The 26,581-nt window shown below is 50.5% G+C and overlaps 1 protein-coding gene across 2 annotated transcripts; it reads right to left on the bottom strand.

The window, feature by feature from the left end:
* Nucleotides 1-1,206: 1,206 nt before the first annotated feature.
* Nucleotides 1,207-26,365, bottom strand: spag9b (sperm associated antigen 9b). Of its 2 annotated transcripts, XM_067245581.1 has the most exons (30): nucleotides 25,793-26,365; nucleotides 20,864-20,984; nucleotides 19,437-19,507; nucleotides 19,173-19,267; nucleotides 15,701-15,848; nucleotides 13,284-13,367; nucleotides 11,745-12,177; nucleotides 11,532-11,625; nucleotides 11,202-11,326; nucleotides 10,316-10,373; nucleotides 10,020-10,172; nucleotides 9,832-9,886; nucleotides 9,561-9,691; nucleotides 9,409-9,465; nucleotides 7,807-7,986; nucleotides 7,568-7,697; nucleotides 7,384-7,476; nucleotides 7,125-7,289; nucleotides 6,858-7,029; nucleotides 6,532-6,747; nucleotides 6,240-6,408; nucleotides 5,954-6,082; nucleotides 5,696-5,776; nucleotides 4,820-4,887; nucleotides 4,595-4,743; nucleotides 4,180-4,351; nucleotides 3,964-4,077; nucleotides 3,652-3,831; nucleotides 3,227-3,364; nucleotides 1,207-2,886 (listed from the first exon to the last, which is right to left on the bottom strand). In XM_067245581.1, the coding sequence occupies exons 1-30, from the start codon at nucleotides 26,090-26,092 to the stop codon at nucleotides 2,768-2,770; spliced, it is 4,200 nt and encodes a 1,399-aa protein (XP_067101682.1). In that variant the 5' UTR covers nucleotides 26,093-26,365; the 3' UTR covers nucleotides 1,207-2,767. The 2 variants fall into 2 exon arrangements, with proteins under 2 accessions (XP_067101682.1, XP_067101683.1); XM_067245582.1 differs by lacking the exon at nucleotides 13,284-13,367.
* Nucleotides 26,366-26,581: the final 216 nt, after the last annotated feature.

The raw sequence follows: 26,581 nt of genomic DNA, 5'->3' as shown, positions 1-26,581 counted from the left end.
ATCTTTGCAACCGTCTAAGTGAGAGTGTGGGGGTAGACTTTGTTAACCAATGGGCTCAGGACTTTCTGTAAGATTCAAGGGTAGTTCCTTAATAAAACTAGACCAGGCAGGTTTCTGGCCATTGTGATGAACCCTAACCTCAAACCTTCCAACCTGGCCAGTCCACCCCCACATCTTCACCTCTGTTGATGATGTAGAGCATAGCTCAGCAGAGATGCTCTTTCTCAGGGTCAACAGTGACCTTTCAAATGAGTTCAATCAATAACAATCAGAACAACAAACTCAAACCCATTTTACTTGTTTCATACACATATAATATTCATATATTCGCATTTCCATGTACAAAGTTACATTCTGAATTGCAAAGGCTCATTCATAGAAATAAATACTGACATGGCTAAACTGCGACATGAATATCTTTCTCGCCCCGGTAGAGAGGAGGCGAGCACACACTCTCAACAGGCAAGCTTCCTTTCACACTCATCCTAACGTGGAACAGACACAGCACAGGCTCCTGGAGCACAGGCTGCTGGAGCACAGGCTGCTGGAGCACAGGCTGCTGCAGCACAGGCTGCTGGAGCACAGGCTGCTGCAGCACTGGCTGCTGGAGCACAGGCTGCAGCAGCACAGGCTGCTGGAGCACAGGCTGCTGGAGCACAGGCTGCTGGAGCACAGGCTGCTGGAGCACAGGCTGCAGCAGCACAGGCTGCTGGAGCACAGGCTGCTGGAGCACAGGCTGCTGGAGCACGGGCTGCTGGAGCACAGGCTGCTGCAGCACAGGCTGCTGGAGCACAGGCTGCTACAGCACAGGCTGCTGGAGCACAGGCTGCTGGAGCACAGGCTGCTGGAGCACGGGCTGCAGCAGCACGGGCTGCTGGAGCACAGGCTGCTGGAGCACAGGCTGCTGGAGCACGGGCTGCTGGAGCACAGGCTGCTGGAGCACAGGCTGCTGGAGCACAGGCTGCTGGAGCACAGGCTGCAGCAGCACGGGCTGCTGGAACACAGGCTGCTGGAGCACAGGCTGCAGCAGCGCAGGCTGCAGCAGCACAGGCTGCTGGAGCACAGGCCGAGAGGTTCTGGGACAGAACAGGCAAGGCCAAAAATGGACAGACTGGAGTTAAGTGTACCATAATACTGACAATAATGTACTTTTAGAGTATGTAGAAGATATGTCCTATGACATATCTTCTGGTAAAGTTGCTGAGTGAAGATGAACTGTTATGCAAACTTAATGGAAATGTTTGATGTCCAAATGGCAACCTTATTTTTAGTGCTATAATTACATCATTCACAGTCTGACCAATTTTGTTCAAGCACATGTGGGCCCCTCAGCCCCAGCTGGAGCCCTGAGGCCGACCTGGCCAGAGCCTTACTGGGGGAAGACCCAGCCTTACTGGGGGAAGACCCAGCCTTACTGGGGTAGGCTGCCTATACAGACAGTCTGGAAAAGTCTAAAAGACAAACAGCTCATAAAAATGGGCTTAAAACATTGGCTGAATGAGTCAGTGGCAGCCCCAGCTACCAGGAAGGAATCTCTGTTCAGAGGATGCTGGAACAATCAGTTACAGATTTGTATTGGGGTCACTAGGCTGATCGTTGATCTATGCCTGTATGGACGACTTCAAAACTCCAGAACACACAAGGTTCCAGAACACTCATTCTTCTTAAATTCATGAGAGGTTAAAGGTCTAAAAAATATATTTGTCCATTTGCCATGATCCTTAACAAAGACATCTCACAAAATAGAATTTCTTTTTTTATCTACAGATACAGGGCCAAACATGTTTATAAAAAGTGGCATGATTCTCATTTATTCTTCGCTACTTATTTTTATTTTTCCTTTGGTAACCGTTTAACATTCTTTCGCTAAAGAATAAATAATTGTTTAGTCTTCACAAGTGAATAATTGTGTAACTTTTCAGCAGATCTAAGGCAGCTGTAGATGAATGGTAAGGTGTCTACAAGCTCTAGCTGGTGGTGGTGGAGGAGGGGGGGGGTGGAGGAGAATAGGACAGTGAAGGGATGGGTCTGTCAGCATTACAGGACCCAAGTCCCACTCTGCCCAGACAGCTCAGGCTGCTGCTGGAGCTACTGACAAGATATATCTGCGATATATTATATTGGCCTGAATAAATCAAGGTCCAGAGAATGCAGGCAATTGATTAAACTGTCTTGCATACAACCAAAAGCCATGTTCTCAATAAGCAAAACTGTGCACGGGGTCTTGTGTGTGTGTGTGTGTGTGTGCGCGCGCGTGACAGATTGTCCCATCCACACGTACTTGGCGCTGTATCTAACCAGTCTACACAGCCCATCAATTGTCACACAATATCTGAACATCTACCCATCACCGCACAATGACTAGTCCATCCACCAACTACACAGCATCTGGACAGTCCACCAATCAGCACATCGTATCTGGACTGCACCAATTGGCACACAGCCCGACCATGGGACCAAACTCAGAGGACACAATGATGATAAAAGTAGATGCATGCAAGAAATCCAAAAGCTCATAAATCAAGACAATAAACCAAACTTCAGACTGAATAGCCACAACATAAAACAACAGCAATAATGGAAGAGCAAGTGGATTATATCAAATTCAATTGCAATCCATGAAATGGAAAAGAAAATAACAATCAGGAAACAAATCGATGCGTCTGATTGGACAGTTCCTGCTTCCTCTAGTGAGGTATGGTTCAGAGTGAGTGGGCTGGTCTCAGGTCTGGGTAAGTGTCGACACTGTCTGAAGGAGGGGGGTTGGTCAGTCCTGGTTGGCCATGACCTGCCACACGATCAGGTGACTGCGCTCAGCTTTGGCCAGGAAGGGCTGCAACTTCAGAGTGGGTTCATCCATCTCCTCGTTTTCACCAACCTCATCACCTGACACACACACACACACACACACACATATAAGAGACCATATTTCCACAACTACTACATCAACCAAATAGCCTACAACTTTATTTTCTCTTGGGAGATTATTTATTGTGTACACACACACACTGCAAAGTGCCCTATCAAATTGAAGTGCAAACATAATTTGTTATGAGCTTTCCTCCAGTGCGGTAAGAACGTTTCACATAAGATATCTCAAAATGTGTTATTTACTTAAACTAAGTTTCTAGATAAGTCCAACAAGATTTTAAATCTGACAAGACTGTCCCACTCCATGAGATGTATTTTGCAATAGTGCCAGGGGCTGTTGTCTCCTGCTGCTCACCCATCCTGAAGTCGATGTAGCCTTCTCCTCCACTCATCACCAGCACGGACCTCTCCAGCTCCTGGGAGGGGGAGTCCCTCTCCCCCCCTGCCTCCCCCCCTGCCTCCCCCCCGCCCGCCGCTGACGCCATCACCTGACCTGCACGCAGAGGTCAGAATCAACCAATAGGGTGGACAAACTGACATCTGATGTCTTATATGTGCTTATGAAATCACCACATTGTCTACATCCAAATCAAACTCAAATAAGGGATCGTTCCGTGCACGTTTTCAGATGTCAGCTGGCTAGCCATAGAGAGGAATAGTCAGTTAGTCAAGAGAAAACGCACACGGGTTGGCATTTCTGGAAATGGCCAATAAAGGTTTACCCTTCAATAGGAGAACCAACAGTAAGAAGACAGGCCAATAAGAGAGGTCAGTCAGTACCTGGGACTGCAGTGAAGAACTTGACAGCGTCTCTGTGTCCATGGAAACACAGCTGTGCGTGAACCATGGAACAGAAGGGGACGAAGGTTCCAGCTGTCACCTTGTCACTGTTGTCATGGCCATAAACACGGACCACGCCCCCAGGGTGAGTACCTGGCCCCGGAGCAATCTTATTGGCTGCTGACAGAGGAAGAGAGCGAGATAGATAATGCACATTGTGTGTGTGTGTGTGAGTGAGTAAGACCGAAAGAGTGACTGAAGAAGAAATTAGAAGAGGAGAGAGGAGGGACAGAAGGAGAGAGGAGTCCTTACTCTCCGTTAGAGGGATGGAGATGATCACTCCGTTGCCGGTGCCGATCCACAGACGGCTACAGGACACCATGAGGGCTGTGATCCTCACGAACGAGAAGCCAAGCTTCCCCGTACCTGACACACACACACACACACACAGACACACACAACCACAATCAGACAACCTGGTAATGGTTAGAGGTTAGGTCTGGGTGTGTATGCCTGTGTGGGACTCACCCAGCATCTTGCTGACGTAGGGCTCTATGTCCACGTCCTGGAGGTGCTGGTAGGTGTGGGCGTGGAACAGCCTGAGGGTGGAGTCCAGACGGATGGACACCCAGATCCCATCCCCCTCCCACGCCAGCTGGCGCACCTGGCTCTCCTTACGAGGGTGGGCGTCAAAGGATTTCTGGGGTGAGGCAGGTGGGAGAACAGGGGAGACAGAGGAGTAATGAGAGGGGAAGAGTAGGAGTGACAAAGTGGGTATTAAAACAATAACAGGTCCCAAACCAGAACAGGCTAATTACAATTCCGATCAACCTCTTCCTGAAAAACACAGTCCCTCTAACTCTCTCATCACTCCTCTACCAGAGCTTCCTGTCACACAGTGGACAGTCTCTCCTCGTGTGACTCCCATCTCTTGGCCTCTCACCTCTATCTTCATGGCCTGGGGCTGGACCACGTAGATCTTGTTCCTGTAGCCGCACCACACCTTGTCGTGGACCACCGTCATGCAGCGGATGGAGTGATGCGGCCGGCCCAGGTCCAGCAGGTGGTAGTTAGTCAGGTCCCACTGGCCGTCTGGGGAAGGGGGAGGGGTTAACACACAAGCACTGCAAGGAGAAAGACGTGTGTGTGTGTGTGTGTGTCTCCTCACCAACTCCTCTGTGGAAGATGGCCAGGGTGCCGTCAGCTAGCGCCACCAACACACGGCCCTTCACGTGCCTACAGGACAGGGTGGGTTAGGGTTAGAGGACAGGCAGTCCTCAGGAAGTCCATCAGACTTTATGACAGGGAGGTCACAGCGTGTCAGAGTTAATGGCGTCCTCTCACACAAGCGCCATTCATCCTCTGGCTCACCACAAGGTTGTGTACTCTCTCCTCTTCTTTAGATTCTCTACACAAATAGTTGTCAGAGTAAGTTTGAGAATAGACACATTATCAAGTTTGCAGATGACACGGACATAGTCAGCTTGCTTTAGGGAGGGGATCTGGATCATGGGCTGGTTGTCAGTGACTGTGTCATGGTGTAAGGAGTTTCACCTTGAACTGAATTTGTCAAAGACCAAGGATATGTTTATTGACTTCAGGAGGTCGGTGCCCATTCCCAGATTCAAACTATTGAGGGGATTGAGATTGATTTGGTTGAGAATGATAAATGTTTGGGTACTGTGTTTGATAACACGCTGTGCTTTCAGACCAACACCATGTCTAAGAAGGTACAAATTACTCAACCCAACCCAGTCTCATCCCAACTCATCAAATATAGACGCTTGGGCAGAGCCCTTTGGCGTGAATTACTAGGTACTACATTTGCATATATGAATGGCACCAAGTATTAATTTCAACATGAAGTGATCCTTGTACTGTATTGTCTCTGTGTGGTGTCAGGTATGCTGTTTATGTAGTATTTATGATGGATATAATGCGTCTTAATACCCGTCTACAAACACATTTCCCCTAGTGGGAGAAATCAAATGGACTTGACAGAACTAAACAGGACAGGGTTCAGCCAGTACAGGCTGTTACTTACACTATGCCCAGGATGGAGTCCTTCAGCTTGATGGAGTGGAGACACCTCCTCCACTGAGCCACCGAGGAGTGGACATACACACTGCACAGGAGAGAACGGGGTTACACACACACACACACACACACACACACACACACACACACACACACACACACACACACACACACACACACACACACACACACACACACACACACACACACACACACACACACACACACACACACACACACACAACACTTTTCCACACACTCTCACCATCCGTTCTGAGCCCCCAGCCACATGGTGGACAGAACGCTGCTCATCTTCTGGGCCTCCTCTCTCATCAGGTCTGGCTCCTCTGGGCTGGGGACTGGGCTCACCCCATCCTTCACCAGGTCACACTCCCTGCAAGACACACACACTCCTCAACATGGGTTTTGAAATGTGTGTCCCTATTTCATGTGTTTTGAAGTGTTTGAGCATGGATGAGAGAAAGAGAAAGTGTGTGTGTGTACCTCTGTGTGTAGCCGGAGGGTGGGTCTGTGTGTGTGTGTGTGTGTACCTCTGTGTGTAGCCGGAGGGTGGGTCTGACTGTGTGACCCCCAGTGGGTCAGTGAAGATGTGTTCTGTGTATCCTCTCCTTCCCAGTCCCACACCCTGTCCTGCTGGGGAACCTGCTGGGCCAGCACTGGCCTCAGTAGCCTCAGTAGCCTCCTCCGCTCCTTTGGACTCTACACACAGACACACACACACACACAATCATACACACACCAGTTGAGTGGTAGACTCTCACCAGTCACATAATATTGTTGTTTATCTGGATTAGAGCCAGACAGTCGAGTGGCCATTCTCACCCGTCTCTGACTCTGACATGGACTCTGCTGTCTGGGGGACGGCCGCCACCCCCTCAGCTGAGCAGCCAACCACAGTGATGCCTCCCAGGACCCCGTCCCCACCCACTGAGCAGCCATTGTCTGAGCCGGCTGTCGGGGACGTGTCCTCTGGCCCTGGCCCCGCCTCCGACATGTGGACCACTTCCTCACCAGCTGGGTAGTCTGTCTCTCTGGCTCCTACACACCCACACACATTCATGTTGACGGTTCAATCAGAGACTACTGCTTTCTCAAGAGAGCCCAAGCGAGGGCAGCGACGAGGGCAGCGGTGTGCTGGGGCTGCTGACCTGGCACGCTGGCGATGCACAGCACGTGAGAGTTACACACAAAGAAGTTCTCCAGGACGTTGCCGGGCTGGTTGGCGTCGATGACGACCACTTTGGTGGTAGCGTGGGTGCTGGTGCAGATCCACACGAGAGACGACAGCTCGTCATGATGCCTCAGCTCCTTCTGTTGGTCCTGAGCACGCGCACACACACACCCACACCTTAGATGTGACACCACGTCAATGCAGCTCTGTGTGTGTCCAAGCGTGTCTGTGTGCGTGTGCGTACCTTTAACTCCTGGTCCAGTTTGTCCAGGCTGTTCTGAGAGGCGGTCTTCCTGAGAGGACTGTCTGCCTCCCCAGGCAGGTCGCTGTAGAACACACTGGCTCCTACGATCAAGCCCCCGTCACGGGTCTTACCCCCCGACAGGTTCACACCGGCTGCACACCACAGCTGAGGGACACACACACACACACAGTTAATGTGCTGAAGCTTTGAGTACACAGCAGGTCTCTCTTCCATACTCGGTGGTAGCACAGCGTCCTACCTTCATAGAAGCATCTTTCTCATCCAGCGGCCGCAGGTAGACAGGGACAGGGAGATTCTTGGTCTTGGTCTCTGCCTGACTGCCATTGGTCGCCTGAGTAGGCGACAACAGGAAGAGGAGGATTTTTAAGTAAGGTCATGCCGTGTCATACTGGTTGTTGAGGTAGCCGTGGGTGCTAGCGTACCTTGTGTTTCTGGGGAAGACTCCACCCGCAGGCCTGCACCCTGCCGTCCTCCTTCTGGACGTGAGCCTTGACCTGCTGGTACTGCGCCCTCTTTTGCTCCCTGCGCGACACCACGTTGCCCACCTCCACCCTGCCACACACACAGCCACCCTCACACCACCTCCCACCAATGTGTATGAGCGTGTGTGTGTGTATGTGACTGTGTGACGTGTGTGTGTGAGTGCGTGTCAGTAACTTACTCTTCATTGAGGAAGTCGAAGGCCTTGCTCTTGTCGCTGGGCAGCTGCTGCAGAGCGCTGCTCTTCTTCTTGATGGAGGGCTGGATCTGGGCGGTGGGGGCGTTGTACTTGACGTTGACCGGGGCGTCCCCCGCCGGCTTCTTGGCCGCTCCCCCCGACGAGCTGAACAGGCGGCTGAAGCTGGAGCGGCGAGGGGCGAGGGACGGGGGGGAGAGAGAGGAGGATGGAGAGAGGAGAGAGAGAGAGAGCACACAGAGACACTGATAGAGGGGTGGACACAAAGCGGCAGCAGGGTTCCGTGGTCAGGGTTCAGGGACAGGGGTCCGAGGAGGGGTTACCGCTACACAAACACACACACACGTCCCTTACCCTCACCCCATACACACCCATACAATCTCCCTCTGACACACACACACACACACACACACATCACCCAGACTTGTGCTACTCTGAGCTGTAATCTGTCAGACCAATCAGCAGCCCCAGCCAGGGAACAAGAGCAGGTCTCCACAGGCCAGTGAAGAGCAGGGGTTAATACTGAACACTGACCAGACAGTTAGTCAACGCACAACACATCAGTCTGACTGACCACCCCTCCTCCCCCTGAGACCAGCCCTAAAACACATGTAACCCCTCCCCCCTCCCTTCCTCTCTTCCATTACCTCCCTCTGCCCCACACTCGCTTCACCTGCTCCCTCCCTCCCCACACACCTTCTGCACACAGACAGGATGACACCGGGCGGGATAGAGAGAGGACACAGAGGAGCAGGAGAGGGGAGACATTTCATCAGATATCATCCAGCTCTGAAAACAAACTTGAGCACTCCCACCATGCAAAGATACCACACTGCCCCGCAAACCCCCAAACACCTCATATTAGTCTTTAACCTACTCCCAACCCACACCATTCCTTATCCAACCCACCCCAACTATACCAGTCCTAGTCCAAACCATGCCTGTACCAGTCCTAGTCCAACCCAGCCCTCTAGACCAGTCCTTGTCCAACCCAGCCCTCTATAGTAGAATTCTATAGTAGAATATAGTATAGTGGAATTCTATTCCAAAACACACCTTTACCAGTTCTAGTCCAAAACACACCTGTACCAGTCCTAGTCCAACCCACTCCCCTCTATACCTAGTTCAATCCACACCAAAGCCATTCCTGCTGGAACTCAACAGGGGAGAGCCTGGGCCAACAAATGGTTCCCATCTCTGACAGGTCTGACTGGATATTAAATTCAACCCTTCTGTGATTGGCTGTGCCCTTTTTTGATCTGATATAGAGAGAGCCCTTCAGTGATTGGCTCTCCCCTGTGAGTTGGGCTCAGACCAGACAAACAGAGATGTACCTACATTCTGAGGAAAAACAACACAAACACAACAAATAAAATGAAGAGAGACAAAGAAAGACAGGTTGAGTAACTATCTAAAACAGTGAAAACACAGGTAGACACTCTTAAACACGTCATCAAAAAGGAAAGAATGTAAAAGTGATCAAATGCAGAAGAACTTAAGAGGGAGAGCTAAGAGATAAGGGAATGTGGGACTGTAGAAGAGCAGGATATAGATGAAGGGATATGAAGGAGGAAGAGAACAGCTTACAACTGCCAGATGGAGGACTTCTTCTTCTCCGTGAGAGCTGGGTTTTCCCTCGACGCTCTGCCCAGGAACAACAGGAGGGAAAGGGACTGTGAGCTGGACTGAGGTAGGAACGTCTCGTGTGTGTGTGTGTCCATCTTCCTCCCCCTCCTCACCGGATCATCTCGGTCCAGCGTACGGCCTCCTGCAGCTCCATCAGTCTCTCCTTGTACTGGTTCCTCTCCATCAGCACCCTGGCCATCTCCACCCTGGTGAAGCGCTTCCTCTGGGCCGTGGGCACGTCACTCTGCACACGCGCACACACACACAACGCATCAGTAGGATCAAACACACATATACAACGCATCAGTAGGATCAAACACACATATACAACGCATCAGTAGGATCAAATGCACACACAAACACATACACAGAGAGAGCACTTACATCATCGTCCTCACTCTTAGTCTTCTGCTTGGCCACCTCCAGGTCCGCCCGCACCCTGAGAGACAACACAATAGAGTTGAGACTATCACACTGCTTACAGCCACACACACACACACACACACACAGACCCCCATTACCGTAGGACAGAGGAGAGGGAGGAAGTGGAAAAGGAGAAGAGGGAGGCCTACCTCTTGAGTTCGTCCTCCATCTCCTTGTACTTGTCGTCCATCCTGGTCTTGGCCTGCGTAACAGCCTCCAGCTCCCCCTGCAGAGCCTCGCGCTCACACACCAGCTCATCCACGCGCGCTATCAGGTCGTTCTTCACCACGTTCAGCGCGTTCCTGAACACACACACACGCACACACGCAAAAGGAATGAAGCACAGCAACTCTTAACAAACCTCATTAAGGAACATAAAACTGGGGTTTTATGTCAAATGAGGGATCGGGGGTCAAGGTTAGGCAGCAGTGTGTGTGTGTCTTACTTTGTCTCCAGAAGCTGGGTGTTTTCTTGGATGAGATGTTCCACCTCTCGGCCCATACCTGCAGACGAACATTTACACATCATCACACCATTTTGTCCAGGCTGATGGAGCCATCCCACCCATTCACACTGAGTGCTGCTCTGGTCCTTACCCAGGAAGTTGAGCTCTAAGTCTGAGAGCCGTGCGGCCGCGGGGACAGGAACGTCACGCTGGTTAGTTTAGGTCAATAAAGATGTTCCTACTGACACTCTACAGAAGGCACTAGGTACAACTCGACTCTGAGGTACTTTACTACGCTCTACTCACCTTCAAGGGTTATTCTAATACGTTCACTAGAGCTACGCAGTGCTGGAGTTGCACTTACATCAAGAGCACCAGAAACATACATCATGTCAGACACATCAGTGTTTGTACTATCCTTCAAGTGAACACCAGGAAGACTAGCTACCATCCATTTGTCAACTAAGGGGAATCCAAATAAACGACAAATACAACTACAGCCAGAGAGAGAGAAATAGAGAGAAGTGACACTGAGTGCACTTGATGTAATGAGAGGGTGAATAAAATGATACACACCAGAGAACTCGTCTGTGAAAAACAAAAAACAAAGAAAGAGTCAAAGATGATGAAAGCAGAGGTGGAGGATGGAGAGGCGCAACACTTCAGCATTCTAAAGCATACATGCTCGCCGTGAGTGTGTTTTTTATTATATAATGTGTGCAAATACTGTAATAAAAAATGTATTTGAGAGAAGGGCGAACATGAGGTGAGATGGAGCGAGAGAGAGATGGTTGGAGAGACGGTAAAACAGAACTAGGAGAAGAAGAATCTCTGAACTGATAACCTCTTCAATAAAGAACTTGTGGGTGTGGGGGTCAACTTTTACCAAGTAGGTCCGCCCCTTCATCCATATCTCCTATGAGGTCATTTCCTGCCGAGGACAGCTCCTCAAAGAGCGACTCGGTGTTCCTGTCGAATGCCAGGTTCTCAATGCCTCCTTTAGTGGGCGTGCTGATGGGAGGAGGAAGAGAGGGGACAGCGGGGGAGGGGGGGGGGAGAGAGAGAGAAATGAGAGGAGATGGAAGGAGAGAAAGAGGGACAGATCGGAAAGAGGAAATGTGGGAGTCAGCATGAAGAATTTCCCCATCAACAGATGATGTGGGATGTCTATATGATTAATGAGGAGAGTGTGTGTAGTGTGTCTGGCTGGTGTTACCTGGCTCCGCGGTAGCCACTCAGGTCCATGTCCAGCTCAGGAGTGGACTCGATGATGGCCTGCACCTCCGACTGGTCCCCACTGCCTAGACCACCTGGAGACCCCAGAGGGAGAGCGTCAGAACAGATGCAGTACAAACCAGCTAGAGGAACAGCAGCAGTTCAGGACGTTTACACCAGAGAGTGGCCCAAAGTGAATAACTGCAGTACTGACCACTGCCTGATGGGGATGCTGTTGGTGAGCCCTGCCCCTCCTGTCCATCACCTTCCACTCCCAAGGCGTTCCCGCTGCCACCTTGCTGTCTGTCATTCCAGCCTACATTCCTCTTCACACCCTCCACTGCTTCCTGGTCCTGGAGGGGCGTGTCCGCCGACGCCATGACAACGTCAGATGTTGCTGTCGACGTGGGTGTGACTGAGCCGGACACCTCTCCCAGGCTGGACATGGGAGGGACCGATTTGGAGCCTCCGTGGGAAGACACAGGGGTGGTGGACTGGGAGGAACCACCTCGTGAGGACACGGGGGTGGTGGATTTGGAGGCTGGCCCACGGGAGGACAGGGGGCTTCCAGTCTTAGATCCACCTGCTTGTGATGACAGGGGGGTGCCAGTTCTGGAGCCTCCACGGTTGACATTAGACATCTCATCCTGAGAACGGAGAGAGAGCGACAAGGAGGTACAGGAAGAGAAAGGGAGAAGGTAGAAGAGATGAATTAAAGACAGTAAGAGGTTCCGGTTAAGGTCTATGTGTATGTTCCTGATGCTATGCAGCAAAAGCTCTCAAAAACTCCACTGAAAACATAAATCACTCAAAACGTACAGTACATTCCCAACACCAAAAAAGAACACAAACACAAAAACAAAAGTTTCATTTCCAAAACACTTCAAAGCACAGTAACCGTTAACCAATCAAATCAATCAACAAAATGTTCTACTGATTGATTTGAGGACAGAAAAGCTGTCTATGGATTAGTAGCCTAAATCCCTCTAGGTAGACCTACACTGTAATGTTTCCATCTGCATGGGTCTAAGCCCGGTCTTTAGAAGAGCAGATGTTCAAGTTCAGCGTAAGGCAGGACATGCAGCTCCACCAACCTTGAGTAGAGGAACCACAACTACATGCAACCACAACACTTCACCTCTGCAGAACCTTCTTCCTCATGTCTGTCTGCTGTCTAATGCCCTGCTATGGCCCTTTGGATGATTCCCCTGCATGTGTCTCTAAGGCTCCTGTGTGTGTCTAGATGTCTAGACTATATTGTAAATGTCTAGACTATAGCCCATGTAGGTGTTTAGACTACAGTACATGTGTCTAGACTACAGTGCATGTGTCTAGACTACAGTACATGTGTCTAGACTACAGTGCATGTGTCTAGACTACAGTGCATGTGTCTAGACTACAGGTGGTGGGTGAGTGGCTGCATGCGGATAGCTAGTCAGGGCCGCCAACTTTGCCTCACTGGTCTGGCATGAGCTTGTTCCATGCCACATCATAGGTATGGAGGTTGAGCGTTATGGACAAATCACTGACCGTTTCAGAACAGTGAGAAGGAGAGGTTAAAAGTGTCACACCATGCGTGGAAGTTGGCAACCCCGAGCTTGCTGTGAAGACACTAGCGTCTAGAGGCGCTGGACGAAGTTTCTGGGGGCCATGTTGGCAACACTGCAACTACACGCCAAAACAGCAAAGACGGCAGCCGGAAGAGTGGGTTGCTGGGGCGACAGAGTTCTGTGCGGCTGACAGGCAGGTGTACCTGGTTCTGTTCAGCCTGCTGATTGGCTGAACTATCCTGTGAACTTTGACCCTCCCCTCTGCTCGGGGAGTCTCGCACCTCCAGCTGGTCAAGAGAAGAATTACAGTAGAGGACGGTCTGATAAAACAAGTCAACATTATACTGTTCACCTACTGCTCACCCAGCACACAGCAACATCCACGGTCACCCTGAGAGGAGGAGCAAGAAAACATGACACTCTGGAAGTGTGGGCTGGGAGAGAGAGACAGCACACAGCAGCAACACAACCAGCGTGTTATAAAGCGTCATTCACAGCCTGAATCCCTTGTGGTCTGGATGTGTGCCTGGGGTCAGTGTAGATCCTGCTGCCTGGCCCAGAAGGTGACCCGACTGGAGGCAGAGTGATGAGCTGGCACACTCTCACATTTCATCAGCTTATGGCAGAGTTGTATTAGAGGCAGATCTGCGGTGGGAGGTAACCTGCTCTCTGAGGGAGCTCTGTCCCCTCTGCAGCCGTCCATCAGCCCTGCCAGATGTCTGGCTAGGGGGATAGATCAAGGTTTGGACAAGTCCCCTGAACAACCCCTGAACCTTTGTGAGAGTAAATTACAGTAATTATTATTATTGGTAATTATTGCTTTGGCTAACTGAATGCTTTATGGTGGGTGGCAAGATTAGCCAAATGTTCGCTTCTAAGTGTATTTAGATCTACATTGCCGATGTTGTCATTCAGCAGTACTTCACAACATTAAACATATTTTATAATGAATTGTTCATTCAAGAGAAACAGTTTTCCATCAATAGCTTTTAGCTAACGTGAGCTAAATTTTGAGTTTCTTACCAAAGGTGATGTATTCTAGTCTGTGGGAGTGTCTCATATTGAAAAACTGTTGTCTCAACCTTGATATATGATTCTAGGTGCCTGGTGCTCAAGACAGCACACAGCTGGGAGGTGGTACTAACATCTCCACAGGGATGATCCTGTCAGCCTGGGACACAGGCACTAGGGGCTAACCACTCAAGGAATTCCTCACCAAGACAACAGATGAAGACAACAGATAAATACTACAGAAGAACAGTGCAGCAACGGTAGATACTCTACTCGCCTCTCTCCCCTCGCCTGCCTGCCTCCTTCCTCCAACCCCCTCCCTCCTGCCTTTCCCCTGAGTTTCTCCAACCTCCCTCCCTCTCCCTCCACCTTTCTCTCTCTCCCCTGGCCTGGTGTGATCGCTGCCTAAAACACCCCCCCAGCATGCCTGCCCTCTCTTGTTGCTATAGTAGCACCAGCCAACCAATGAGAGGCAGGTTTTCTCCTCCGTCTGTCACACTGATAATAGCCATCCATGACAGAAGCCCAAAGCCCTCCTGGCATATACTGTGTGTGTGTGTGTGTGTGTGTGTATACTGATTCATTCTCTTTACAGGAATACTAAACTCAGAGGCAGGGGGAAGGCTGATAGATTAGATAGTGTGGAAGAGAGATCGAGAGGAAGAGAGTCAGAGAGAAAGAGAGACAAAGCTAGAGAGAAAGAGAGAGCACCCAGAAAAGGGTGAAAAGAGAGGGTGAATGTAAATCTTTGGGAAATGTTGAGTCAGATGGTGTAACACAAAGGCATCCCTGTCAGTCTGTGCTGTGGGAGCCTGGTAAAGATAGTGTGTGTGTGTGTGTGTGTGTGTGTGTTTTATCCTGACACCTCTATTGTATCACAGGGCCTGGGTCCTGAAGAGAAGCAGTGATCAAAGCTTTGGTTGGAATTTTATATACAAAGTGTTTTGAGAGAGAGTTACAGGTGGAGTGAATGGGGAATCATCTAGCTCAGAGAGACACCAGTAAATCCAATTATTCACTTCCCTTCCCTAACCCTGTATGAACACACCAACAGAATACTTCATGAATATTCATGATGGAACCTTGCTGGTAGCACGGTTTCCAATAGTAACAGTGGAGAGAGCCTTATGGTTCCTCCCCAACCCACCCGGCAGGCAAGGCCAGAGTGGTACCACTTCCCCCCCCCCAAACACACACATACACTCACTATCTCTCTCACTGTTGAACCCTGCTTTGCCATTCCGGGCACACTGAAGTAATCACTCCTCTCTCAATAGACTTGTAAGGTTTCCTGCCAGAAAGAGAGAGAATGTTTCCATATACACAGACAAACACAGACATAAAAAGGGACAGACACACACATACACACTCACACACTTCCTGGACCCAGTCAAGCTGTCTGGAGTGAAACAGGGATGAGGTCATCCTTCAGATCCCTGGGAAACACTACTGATATATTCAGGAGGAAGTACTACTAAGGAACTACTCAAAACTGTGTGTGTGCGCGCCTGTGTGTGTGTTCGCCTGTGTGTGTGTGTATGTGTGTGCCTGTGTGTGTGTGTTTGCGCCTGTGTGTGTGTGCCTGTGTGCGCCTGTGTGTGTGTTCTACCTTGAGGCTGGTGCTGCAGCGAGGGTGGCTCAGGTCGTTGAACCTCCAAGGCTCTGAAGGCGTTTCCACAGTTTCTCTCTGGAGATCAGGGGTTAGGCCATCACTTCCTGGTAGAGGGAATATCCCCATGGAGATGGGACGATCCTTCCTGGATACCGAGAGAGAGAGAGAAAAACATCCATTATGTTGCAAGGTGAAAGGCAGTTAGAAGAACACTCACACGTCACTGCATGCTGATGGGTGAGAGAGCGTTAGAGAGGAGATGGGCAGCACAACAAAGAGGGCAGAGAATGTCTGCGAGGCTGCCACTACACACAGCAACATCGTGGCTCCTGTCCGGACAGTTCGGCGCTCGTTTGCTTTTCCTGCACAGAATGGACCCTATAAACGTTGCCGTGTGGTGGGATATGCATGTTGTTATGGACCTGGGTCTCTCTCCCTTCAAGGGTGAAACAGAGAGGGAGGCTTCCTGCTGGGGGGCTGGCCCCCTACACAAGGAGCCCAGGGAGGAGGGCACCAGGCAGAAGAGCAGAAGGCAGCTCCCTGGAGCAGGAGGTCCCCACTACAGCACCTGCTGCTGGCTAACACAGGCCACAGGCTCAGCTGGCGGTCCAGCTGGCTCTCCAGTCTGACGCCTGCTATGTCTGGACCCAGGAGAGGAGAGACACCAACACAGGTGATCATGTCTCTGTTGGGGCAGCAGGTGGCCTGGGGGTCTGGACTGGAGCTTGGGGCTGGCAGCTGGGGAGGTATTCTCACTGGCTGCTGCTTCACACAGCGGTGGCAGCTCTGTTCCACTCACGTCAGCAGACATGAGCTAGTGCTAGCTTCCACAACTCTCCTCGATCCACACACACTCATAACACACACATGCAGACACACACCTCATCATATCCATGTCAACTGTCAATGCCATAGTTCTCTAATGACCAAATAAATAACGTATCCAGTGCACACGCACACCCCCTTCCACACACACAGCTCAATCCTCTCCTATGTCTGTGTCTACATACCACAGGTCCAGTACAGTAGCAGGGCCATGACAAAGGCTGTCGTGTTGAAAAGCGTTTGTATTGAAAAGCAGCGACAGAACAACAATAGAGGCAGCAGCATGGTCACACACACAGGTCAGCTATGACCAACACTGTCTCTACTGAACACACAGGTCAGCTATGACCAACACTGTCTCTACTGAACACACAGGTCAGCTATGACCAACACTGTCTCTACTGAACACACAGGTCAGCTATGACCAACACTGAGTACTGACCCAACATGAGGCCTAGGTCTGTACTAGAGGTGTTTCTCGTGACGGGGGCTGACGTAAAGGTGTTGGTAGTGGTGGAAATCACGGTGACAGAGAGCTGTTCATCATAGATGTGTCGTATAGCCTCCAGGCTGATGTCCAGGATCAAAAGCAACAAGGCAATCTGGCTGTCTGACTGTGCTGACCCACTTTCAGCCTGACGACTACTGAGCCCACACAGCCATATGTCAATACACAGGGGTATGCACGTACATAAACAACAGTGTGGACACACACACACCCTCACACACACGTACCTGGAGGGAGCGGGCAGAGCGGGCAGAGCAGGGAGCCCGGTGGAGACAGAGTAGTGCACCAGCAGGAGGACAGACAGAGACACCAGCACGGCAGAATTGATGACCACCGCTCCCCCCACGAAGCCAAACACAAACAGCAGCATACACCCAGGGCTCATGGCCCCCCCAGGACGCAGCCCAGCACAGCCCCCCACAGGACAGCAGGGCAGGGCTGGGGGGCACGGCCAGGGGGCAGGGGAGCGGGGGCACCGACCGAGCTAAGCTACACCGTCACAGGTGACGCAAACAGGACACCACCACGCCTTTACTAAAGAATACTCTTCCAGAGTCGGCACAAAATCCCAGGGTTCCAGAGACCAGGGTTCAGGTGAGGACGAAGAGAATACTGTCCTCTAATGGAGTCCCACGTTTACCTACATCAGCACGCAGGCGGTGCCCTGCCTACACTCTCCACCCCTAGCACAAGGGTTTACTGAACCTGCCCACTCCCAGAATAGAGATAGGAGTTCTGTACTCTGCAGCTCAGAGAGAGAATCAGAGAGACAGACCGAGAGAGAGAGAGAGAGAGAGAGAGAGAGAGAGAGGGGGGGGGGGGGAGGGAGGGGGGAAAGACAAAGTGAAAGAGTGAGGAGAGAGAGAAAGCGATAGAGAGAGAGATCACACAGGAACAACAACAGCTAGAATCCCAGCAGCAGCAGCAACAGCAGAGGTAGTGACAGACACTACTAGACACTGCAGCTAGTCCTGCTAAACACCCCTACACTCACTAATTTCACATCATTTCATCATTTAGGCATCGAAAGATGGAGAGGCAGACAGAAAGAAGCGCAAAGTCCTTTGTAGTTTCCTTTTCTACATGAAGACGATCCCTTTCCTCCTTTCCTCTTCCTCTGCTGAGCTGCGACACTGCTGCTGCTGTTCACACTACAATGCTGCCTCCCTCCTCTCCCTCCCTCCCTCCCTCCCTCCCTCCCTCCCTCCCTCCCTCCCTCCCTCCCTCCCTCCCTCCTCTCCCTCCTCTCCCTCCCTCCCTCAGATGCTGAGGCAGACTGTTCCATCTGCCTCCCCTCAGCTCGAAGCCTATTGGCCACGACAGGGAGAGGCTGAGAGGGGGGTAAAAACCTGTTCATCTTGTTGCACGCAAGCACACACACAGACTCAAACTAACCCTGCAACCCTTTTTAAAGTCTGACCATGCATAAAGCTTTTTGGTGGTTGATTTTACATAAAGCTACATTGCATTGAAGATCTTACACCCCCTTTTCCTCTACATCACCCCACAATCCTCTACCCTAGACAGAGGTCAGTTATTATCTGGTCTGCAGCCAGGACTCCTCCTCCTAGTCCAGGATTATGCTCTACAACCTCGTCACCACAGCTGGCCTTAATCCTTCTACGACCCCAACACTGCCCCCTAGTCAAAGCTCCCCCAACACTGCCCCCTAGTCAAACCTTCCCCAACACTGCCCCCTAGTCAAACCTTCCCCAACACTGCCCCCTAGTCAAACCTTCCCCAACACTGCCCCCTAGTCAAACCTTCCCCAACACTGCCCCCTAGTCAAACCTTCCCCAACACTGCCCCCTAGTCAAACCTTCCCCAACACTGCCCCCTAGTCAAACCTTCCCCAACACTGCCCCCTAGTCAAACCTTCCCCAACACTGCCCCCTAGTCAAAGCTCCCCCAACACTGCCCCCTAGTCAAACCTTCCCCAACACTGCCCCCTAGTCAAAGCTCCCCCAACACTGCCCCCTAGTTCACATCCTCCATCACCCATAGTGTAACTCCTCATACACTGCCCCTCTAGTCTTCACCACCTCAACACTGCCCTCTACGTCTCCCATCTTCACACTTCTTCTCTTTTCTCCTCTCCAGCACAACTCTCCAGGACCCGCTTTGTGTGTGTCTCACCGTGATCTGCTCATCTGGCCGGAGTCTGAGGCCTCCAGGGCAGTGGTGTGCTGGTGTTTGGCTCTCTCCAGGTGTTCCATGTAACTGTGGATCATCTAGATGGAATATAGCACACACACACAGAAGGGGGGCGGTGACTTCTCTTATGCGGTCAGTCACTTCCAATATTTGTCATCAAGGTCGTCTGATATGGCATGGAAAACACACCTCGTCCCGGTGCAATACTAGAATGTGTATCACATGACCTCCCGTGTTCCTGCTTACCTCTGTGTGTCTCTGATGAAGAGCATTATACTCCTTCTTCAGTTCGGCCTCGCGCTCGTCCAGCCTGACGACTGACAGACACAGAGAGGAACTCACATGTGAACACAGCTTTACATATGACACATAATGGATGTTTGCAGATATTGGTGAGAGTCACAGTCAGCTACAGTCTGTGATCAACAGTGAGGCAGTCCCATGTCATTTGGTCAACTCCACTATAAGTTGTATTCATATAAATCACTTCCAGTGAACTGTGCTACTCAAACCTTGGCTTTTATTGCCCTGTGATAAGCTTGTATTTTTCAGCTACTGCATACAAACAGCAAAGACAAAAAAGGTGTGATATCTACTTTCTGCCACAGGGTGTCCTCAGTGCACCTCTGCATTAGGTCAGGGGCTGGGACCATAATCCTGCCCTAATCAGCAGGCTTTAAGGCCTGGAGGAAAGCCACTTAAAAGACTGGTTTGAAGCTTTTTCTTCTAACTGGTCCCCCAACTGTTAAAGCAGCCTTTCTGAGAGAGTGGTTACATCATTCAGGGTGACTAATATGTAGTTGTGTGTGTGCTCTGTGTATGTTTGTGTGTGTGCATGTACATGTGTGTGTGCATGTGTGTGTGGTGCATACAGTGGAGGATTCTCACGACTCTTTAACCAATTAGACTCCCTAACCACAGTCACGCAGAGAAAGAGAAACAGATTAAAATAACTCGTCATCAGACACACAGCTGGCTGTACAAGGAAGTGACCTGTGTGTGTGTGTGTGTGTTTGTTTACTAACTGGGGTTTGGTTTCCCTTTATCTTCTCCAACAGCGGAAAATAAAATCAGCGCCTTTATAAAATTGCTTTAAAAGCACTTTTATAACAAATGTGGTCACCTGCTAGACTGAAAGTCTCCGAGCATTTGATTCATGTGTGTGTGTGTGTGTGTGTGTGTGTGTGTGTTTTGCTAGCATGTATCCACACCAGCTCCAGTACAATCTCATGTGCTTTCATTATGTTCACACGCTACTTAGGACTTGTGACATGCACACGCTTATTTATATAACCCCCCACACACCCCCCCAGGTAAACAACACACCTCCTACACAGAAGTCTGCTGAGGTAGGCCTATTTCAACTGACACAAGACACACACCAAAAATCACATCACAGTATAATCTACGTGAAGATCTGAGTTCAATTTCTAGAACCAGGAAAAAGTCCTCTGTTCTGTTACAGGGACTGCATGTTGAGCAGGATGAACGTGTTGGCAGATGGAGGGAGGGAGAAGGGGATGAAAAGAGAGGGGGGGGGTTGACAGTCATGGTCTTTATTCATTAAGGTCGTTAAGGAGAGTCCTGCAGTCTTCAAGCTGATCAGAAACACAGTCACAAGACCTGCACATACACAATGCTACGGGGTGGTATGTGTGCGTGTGGTTACTCACTCTGGTCGGCATAGTTCTTGGTCTTGAGCTCTAACTGCCGTGTGTGTGACTCCAGCCCCAGCACTCGACTCTGGAGGTCCTTCCTCTCACCTTCCTGGGAGTCCTCGAACACTATATACCTCTGCAGAGAGACGGAGGAGGGGAGAGAGACTATCACAACTGCATGCTAAACAGAAGTATAAAAGAGCTATCTAACGATGCCCACCCTACCTGCTTAGTCCACTCATGTCTGACGCTGTTGAGAGGGCCAAAATGACTTTGACAGACCTATGGTGTCTACGTGTGTGTGTGTGTGTGTGTTTGGGGGGGGCGGTGTCAGTATAAGATGGGTGTGTGTGAGTAAAAGGCACGCATGTGTGTGTGTCAAAGGGGAAGTTAACAGCAGTGGAAAGGGACTTGTCTCATCTGTCTTCAGCTCCTTTGTGTCTGATAAACAGCCACTCTGCACAACAGGTGCACAGCACCAGCCTCCTGGCTCACACACACTGACGCTCAGTACAGCCTTTGTGAGTGTGTGTGTGTGTGTGTGTGTGTGTCAATTATTCAGAGGTTATAATCCAAGTATGAGATCAGCCTGACATTAAGGGTTTACCCGGCCAAGTTCTTCAAGAAATAAGAAAGATAATAAGACCTCCCGATCACGTTTCAGTGCCTGTTCAGGTTGGCCTATCGGCAGAGATCAGGAGTCGATCTGCTGGGCCAGATAATCACCTGAGGCTCCTGCTATCCCTGAGGCCTAGCGGGAACAGACCGCCTGTTCTCTCAGCCTGCGTCACTGCACCAGCTCACTGAAGGGTAACAATGATCACTTCTGGCCAAGTTCTCCATCCACTCTACTTGTGTGATGGTGAATGTGTTGAGTGTGGAGAAACATTGGTGAGTGCACAGGGAAAGACCTGGTTTGTGGTGTGAAAGGAGTGCTAACACACACACACACACACACACCTCCCACATGCACGCACACACCCTGCAGCTGGTCATATGACCCAGGGGAGGATGTTCATATGACAGTGCTCCAGAGAAAGACTGTTCCTCCAGTCCCCTTTTCCTCTCCTCGGCTTCTTTCTCCACTTCTAAACATTCATAATGCTCCCTTTGTCCACCCCCCCCCTCCCCAACAAAACACACAGACTTCCACTGTATCAGCACTCATTCAATTGACAGTGAGCTTTATCAACTGGCCAGAGTGTGTGTCCAGAGTCTAGCCTGGTTAAAACTGGGGACACAGGGAGAGACAGGCTGCAGGACTCTACCACCGGAAACACTGGAGAGAAACAACTGTCTAGGCAGAATCAGTGTGTGTGTGTGTGTGTGAGAGTGTGTGTATGTGTGTGTGTCCAGGGTTAGATTCCCTCAAATACAGACGCAAACAACGTCTGTGGATGGATTCCAGATGTAAAACCGGCCGCTGTCTGTCATCACCGATTATTTGAATGTACACCACAATTTGGCAATTTCCAACCAATCAGAAAGGAGGGCACCAAGGATGTAGCATATTGAAACAGGATACTGTAAGGATTAACATATTTTAAGGTTGAAGACTATGCTTAAGTGGGAATGGGCTGGAACGTTACATCTCCCATCACATCCACATCTCTTCCATACCAGACAGGCATCACCCAGGCTCTCTCAGACTGAGCTGGGTTCTGAGACTACATGACCACCCTGGTGGGACTATGACATCAATGCTCTGTGACAACATCTGGTTGTGTAGTAACTCTGGCAGTAGAAAGGAACTCAGGAAGTAGTCAAGCATTTTCAAGGAATTTCCTGCCTGGCCCTTCCTTCTTCCTCCGGCCAAGACCACCAGGGAGCAGGGACAGAGGGCTGGGTAGACTGGGAGGGCAGACATAGTAACAGGGCTGTGACTGGGAGGGTGGACAGAGGGCTGGGTAGACAGGGAGGGTGGACAGAGTGACAGGGCGGTGACTGGGAGGGTGGACAGAGGGCCGGGTAGACTGGGAGGGTGGACAGAGTGACAGGGCGGTGACTGGGAGGGTGGACAGAGGGCTGGGTAGACTGGGAGGGTGGACAGAGGGCTGGGTAGACTGGGAGGGTGGACAGAGTGACAGGGTTGTGACTGGGAGAGAGTACAGAGGGCTGGGTAGACTGGGAGGGTGGACAGAGGGCTGGGTACACTGGTATAGAGGACAGACTTACTTGGCCCAAACACAACATTCACATTTTTACACTTGTTTACTATAGTATATAGACTTGTATTAATCTCAAGTTCAATTCCTTGGCTCTACTCTACTTTTCTACAGTGGAAAATGAGGTCAGAGACCAAACAATAGACATAAAGCTGTCATGCCCCAGTCAGGCACCCAATCATGTAGTATGCTTGAGGTCAAACTGGGCGTGTGTGTGTGTTAGTGCCTGTGTGCCCTGTAGGCGTGAGTCATGGGGCCCTTCTTCAACCCAGTAGTCACACACCACTGACATCTCAGCTACAGCATAAACACCATTAGCATGTCAACACATGGGAGGTTAGAGGGCAATGTTAACACAGTTAACAAACCAATCACATAAGCACAGCAGTAAGGTACATCACTAATACACTAAGCGAGGGTAGCTATGGTCTAAGGTTAACTTGTGGCTGACACTAGTGAGTGTCCTGTCTGCCAACAGACCCCAGCCTGCCAGCCTCACTACAGACCCCAGCCTGTCAGCCTCACTACAGACCCCAGCCTGTCAGCCTCACTACAGACCCCAGCCTGTCAGCCTCACTACAAACCCCAGCCTGTCAGCCTCACTACAAACCCCAGCCTGTCAGCCTCACTACAGATCCCAGCCTGTCAGCCTCACTACAAACCCCAGCCTGTCAGCCTCACTACAGACCCCAGCCTGCCAGCCTCACTACAGACCCCAGCCTGCCAGCCTCACTACAGACCCCAGCCTGTCAGCCTCACTACAGACCCCAGCCTGCCAGCCTCACTACAGACCCCAGCCTGTCAGCCTCACTACAGACCCCAGCCTGTCAGCCTCACTACAGACCCCAGCCTGTCAGCCTCACTACAGACCCCAGCCTGTCAGCCTCACTACAGACCCCAGCCTGTCAGCCTCACTACAAACCCCAGCCTGTCAGCCTCACTACAGACCCCAGCCTGTCAGCCTCACTACAAACCCCAGCCTGTCAGACTCACTACAGACCCCAGCCTGTCAGCCTCACTACAGACCCCAGTCTGCCAGCCTCACTACAGACCCCAGCCTGCCAGCCTCACTACAGACCCCAGCCTGCCAGCCTCACTACAGACCCTAGCCTATCAGCCTCACTACAGACCCCAGCCTATCAGCCTCACTACAGACCCCAGCCTGTCAGCCTCACTACAGACCCCAACCTGTCAGCCTCCCTACAGAACCCAGCCTATCAGCCTCACTACAGACCCCAGTCTGCCAGCCTCACTACAGTCCCCAGCCTGCCAGCCTCACTACAGACCCTAGCCTATCGGCCTCACTACAGACCCTAGCCTATCAGCCTCACTACAGACCCTAGCCTATCAGCCTCACTACAGACCCCAGCCTGCCAGCCTCACTACAGACCCCAGCCTGCCAGCCTCACTACAGACCCCAGTCTGCCTTTACTGGGAGAACTGGACAAACTGAGAGAAAAGACCAATACTACTGAGTGAGTGATTTGCACGAAAGGACGTGTGACAACACTGTAAAGATAACCTTGAATTGTTATACTGTCTTTATGAACCTTTTATGAATCATTGATGAACCTCAAAGACCTGTTCCAGTTGTCATTCCACATTCACATGACAACTGCAAGGTTATAAGCAGAGTGTAACTTGGCATTGGCGATGCCTGCACAGAACATGGTACCACACACACACACACACACACACACACACACACACACACACACACACACACACACACACACACACACACACACACACACACACACACACACACACACACACACACACACACACACACACACACACACACACACACACACACACACACACACACACACACACACACACACACACACACACACACACACACACACACACACACACACACACACACACACACACACACACACACACACACACACACACACACACACACCATCAGTAGAACATCACAAAACACTGACAGTCTGTGCACACGCTGAGATATGGTCACTGCATTGCAGTGAACGCAGTGACAGCAGGAGTAGACTTCTGCTCTGACATAGATCAAACACTGTATGACATTTCAGGCAGCCTTGTATCTGGAAAATCTTCTCATTTGACAACTATAACACTTCATGGTTTAGTTAATCTGTTGTATGAAGCACCTTAGACACACCTCACCTGGCCTCATGAGGCACACCTGGGGTGTGCCTCATGGGAGCCCATGCTACCACCAACACATTTAAGTAGCCTTGCCTGGGATAACATGATCTGTAGATTTTAAGATATTTTGGGCAAATGAGTGGCATACAATAACGTTACGTATTCCTGATAAGTTGCCTTACTTCAAATAATTTTTCCATTAACTTTGGGAACCATGAAACAATGCAAACACTAATGTATGCTGCATAAGGTCAGGACTGATACTGTTTGATGCACGTAGCAAACATGCAAGGCAAGACGCAGCGAGCACCAGTTTCGGTCCTGTCAATCACAGAGAAGACAGCTTGCTTGCAAATTCAAGCAAGCAACCTGCCAAGTTAGCAGTTTTCACAGCACAAAAGTTGTTCCACATGGCCGGGACAACCAAGCTAGCTATTCCAGTTCAGAATGTGTCTGAGGAAGAATATTACTTGCGCTTGCAGATACTGCACAACTGTCAAGCTGCTAACTCGATTGGCCTAGCCAGCGTAGTTGTAACTGTTAGCTAGCTTTCCTCAACCCATCATAATCACTGTAGAAAGGTTAATATAACAGACTCGGTCTATCCTGTGCGTCTTTGACAGCAGGGAAGAAAACCTACCTCTTCTGCATGCTTCCTAAGGGCTTTTTCCCGTTCATACTGGGTAATAAGTTGCTCGTTGTCCTCTTTCAGAAGCTCCAGTTCGACTTCGTGCTCTTGGTTCACAGCAAACACCGAGTCCAGGTTCTCTAACACGGCGACCACAAGTGGCATGAGTTCTTTCACTACGTCCTCGTCATATTTTCCAATCAACCTTTCAAACTCCCGGTAAATGGAGCTCGCCAGACCCGACACCCGTTCGGACATCATAGCCGCCGTGCCCGGGTCATCCTGGTAGAGAACTCCGTCGTCCAGCTCCATTTTCTCACCTCCAGTGCTAGCTCGCGAGCTAGCCGCAACCTTTTCAAAAGCTGCCTCCGTTACAGTTTTGTGGAGCTAGACCAAATAATGTCCTCAATATATAGTTGAACTACCCATTAGTTGACCATTGAGGAGAAGCGAAACAACAAAACAAAAAAAGACTAATTGGAAAGTTGGGTTCCCTTTTCCCCCTATGGACGGCGTATACTGTAAAGGGCTAGCAAAACTGGCAAGCTAGCGGAGTAGAAAAGTCTCTCCAGTTGTCTTGTTCCACCGACTTCCCAACAGATGAGCTCTGTGTTGTTGACTGGGCTGTCATGTTGACGTCACGCGCTAAAAGAGGGCTGGGAGGGACTGATGAGAGAAACAGTAAATAATCCTTTGAATTTATAATACATATTACATTTTACTTCCCCGTGTAAGAATAACCGCCTACCTCTGTTTATGTTTGATGTTAAAGCCACTTGTTCTTTATTTGTGGTATTTATG

This window comes from Osmerus mordax, chromosome 10 (genome assembly GCF_038355195.1).
Source record: "Osmerus mordax isolate fOsmMor3 chromosome 10, fOsmMor3.pri, whole genome shotgun sequence".
Classification (NCBI taxonomy): Eukaryota; Metazoa; Chordata; class Actinopteri; order Osmeriformes; family Osmeridae; genus Osmerus; species Osmerus mordax.
The sequence above is the reverse complement of the archived record's forward strand: the minus strand, read 5'-3'. Positions and strand labels throughout refer to the sequence as shown.

Coding starts and splice junctions, on each gene's coding strand:
- spag9b (XM_067245581.1), bottom strand. CDS start 26,092: ATGGAGCTGGACGACGGAGTTCTCTACCAGGATGACCCGGGCACGGCG. Junction 7,698..7,806: donor TTCGACTTCCTCAATGAAGA/GTAAGTTACTGA, acceptor TGTGTGTGGCAG/GGTGGAGGTGGGCAACGTGG. Junction 7,477..7,567: donor GTCTTCCCCAGAAACACAAG/GTACGCTAGCAC, acceptor TCGCCTACTCAG/GCGACCAATGGCAGTCAGGC.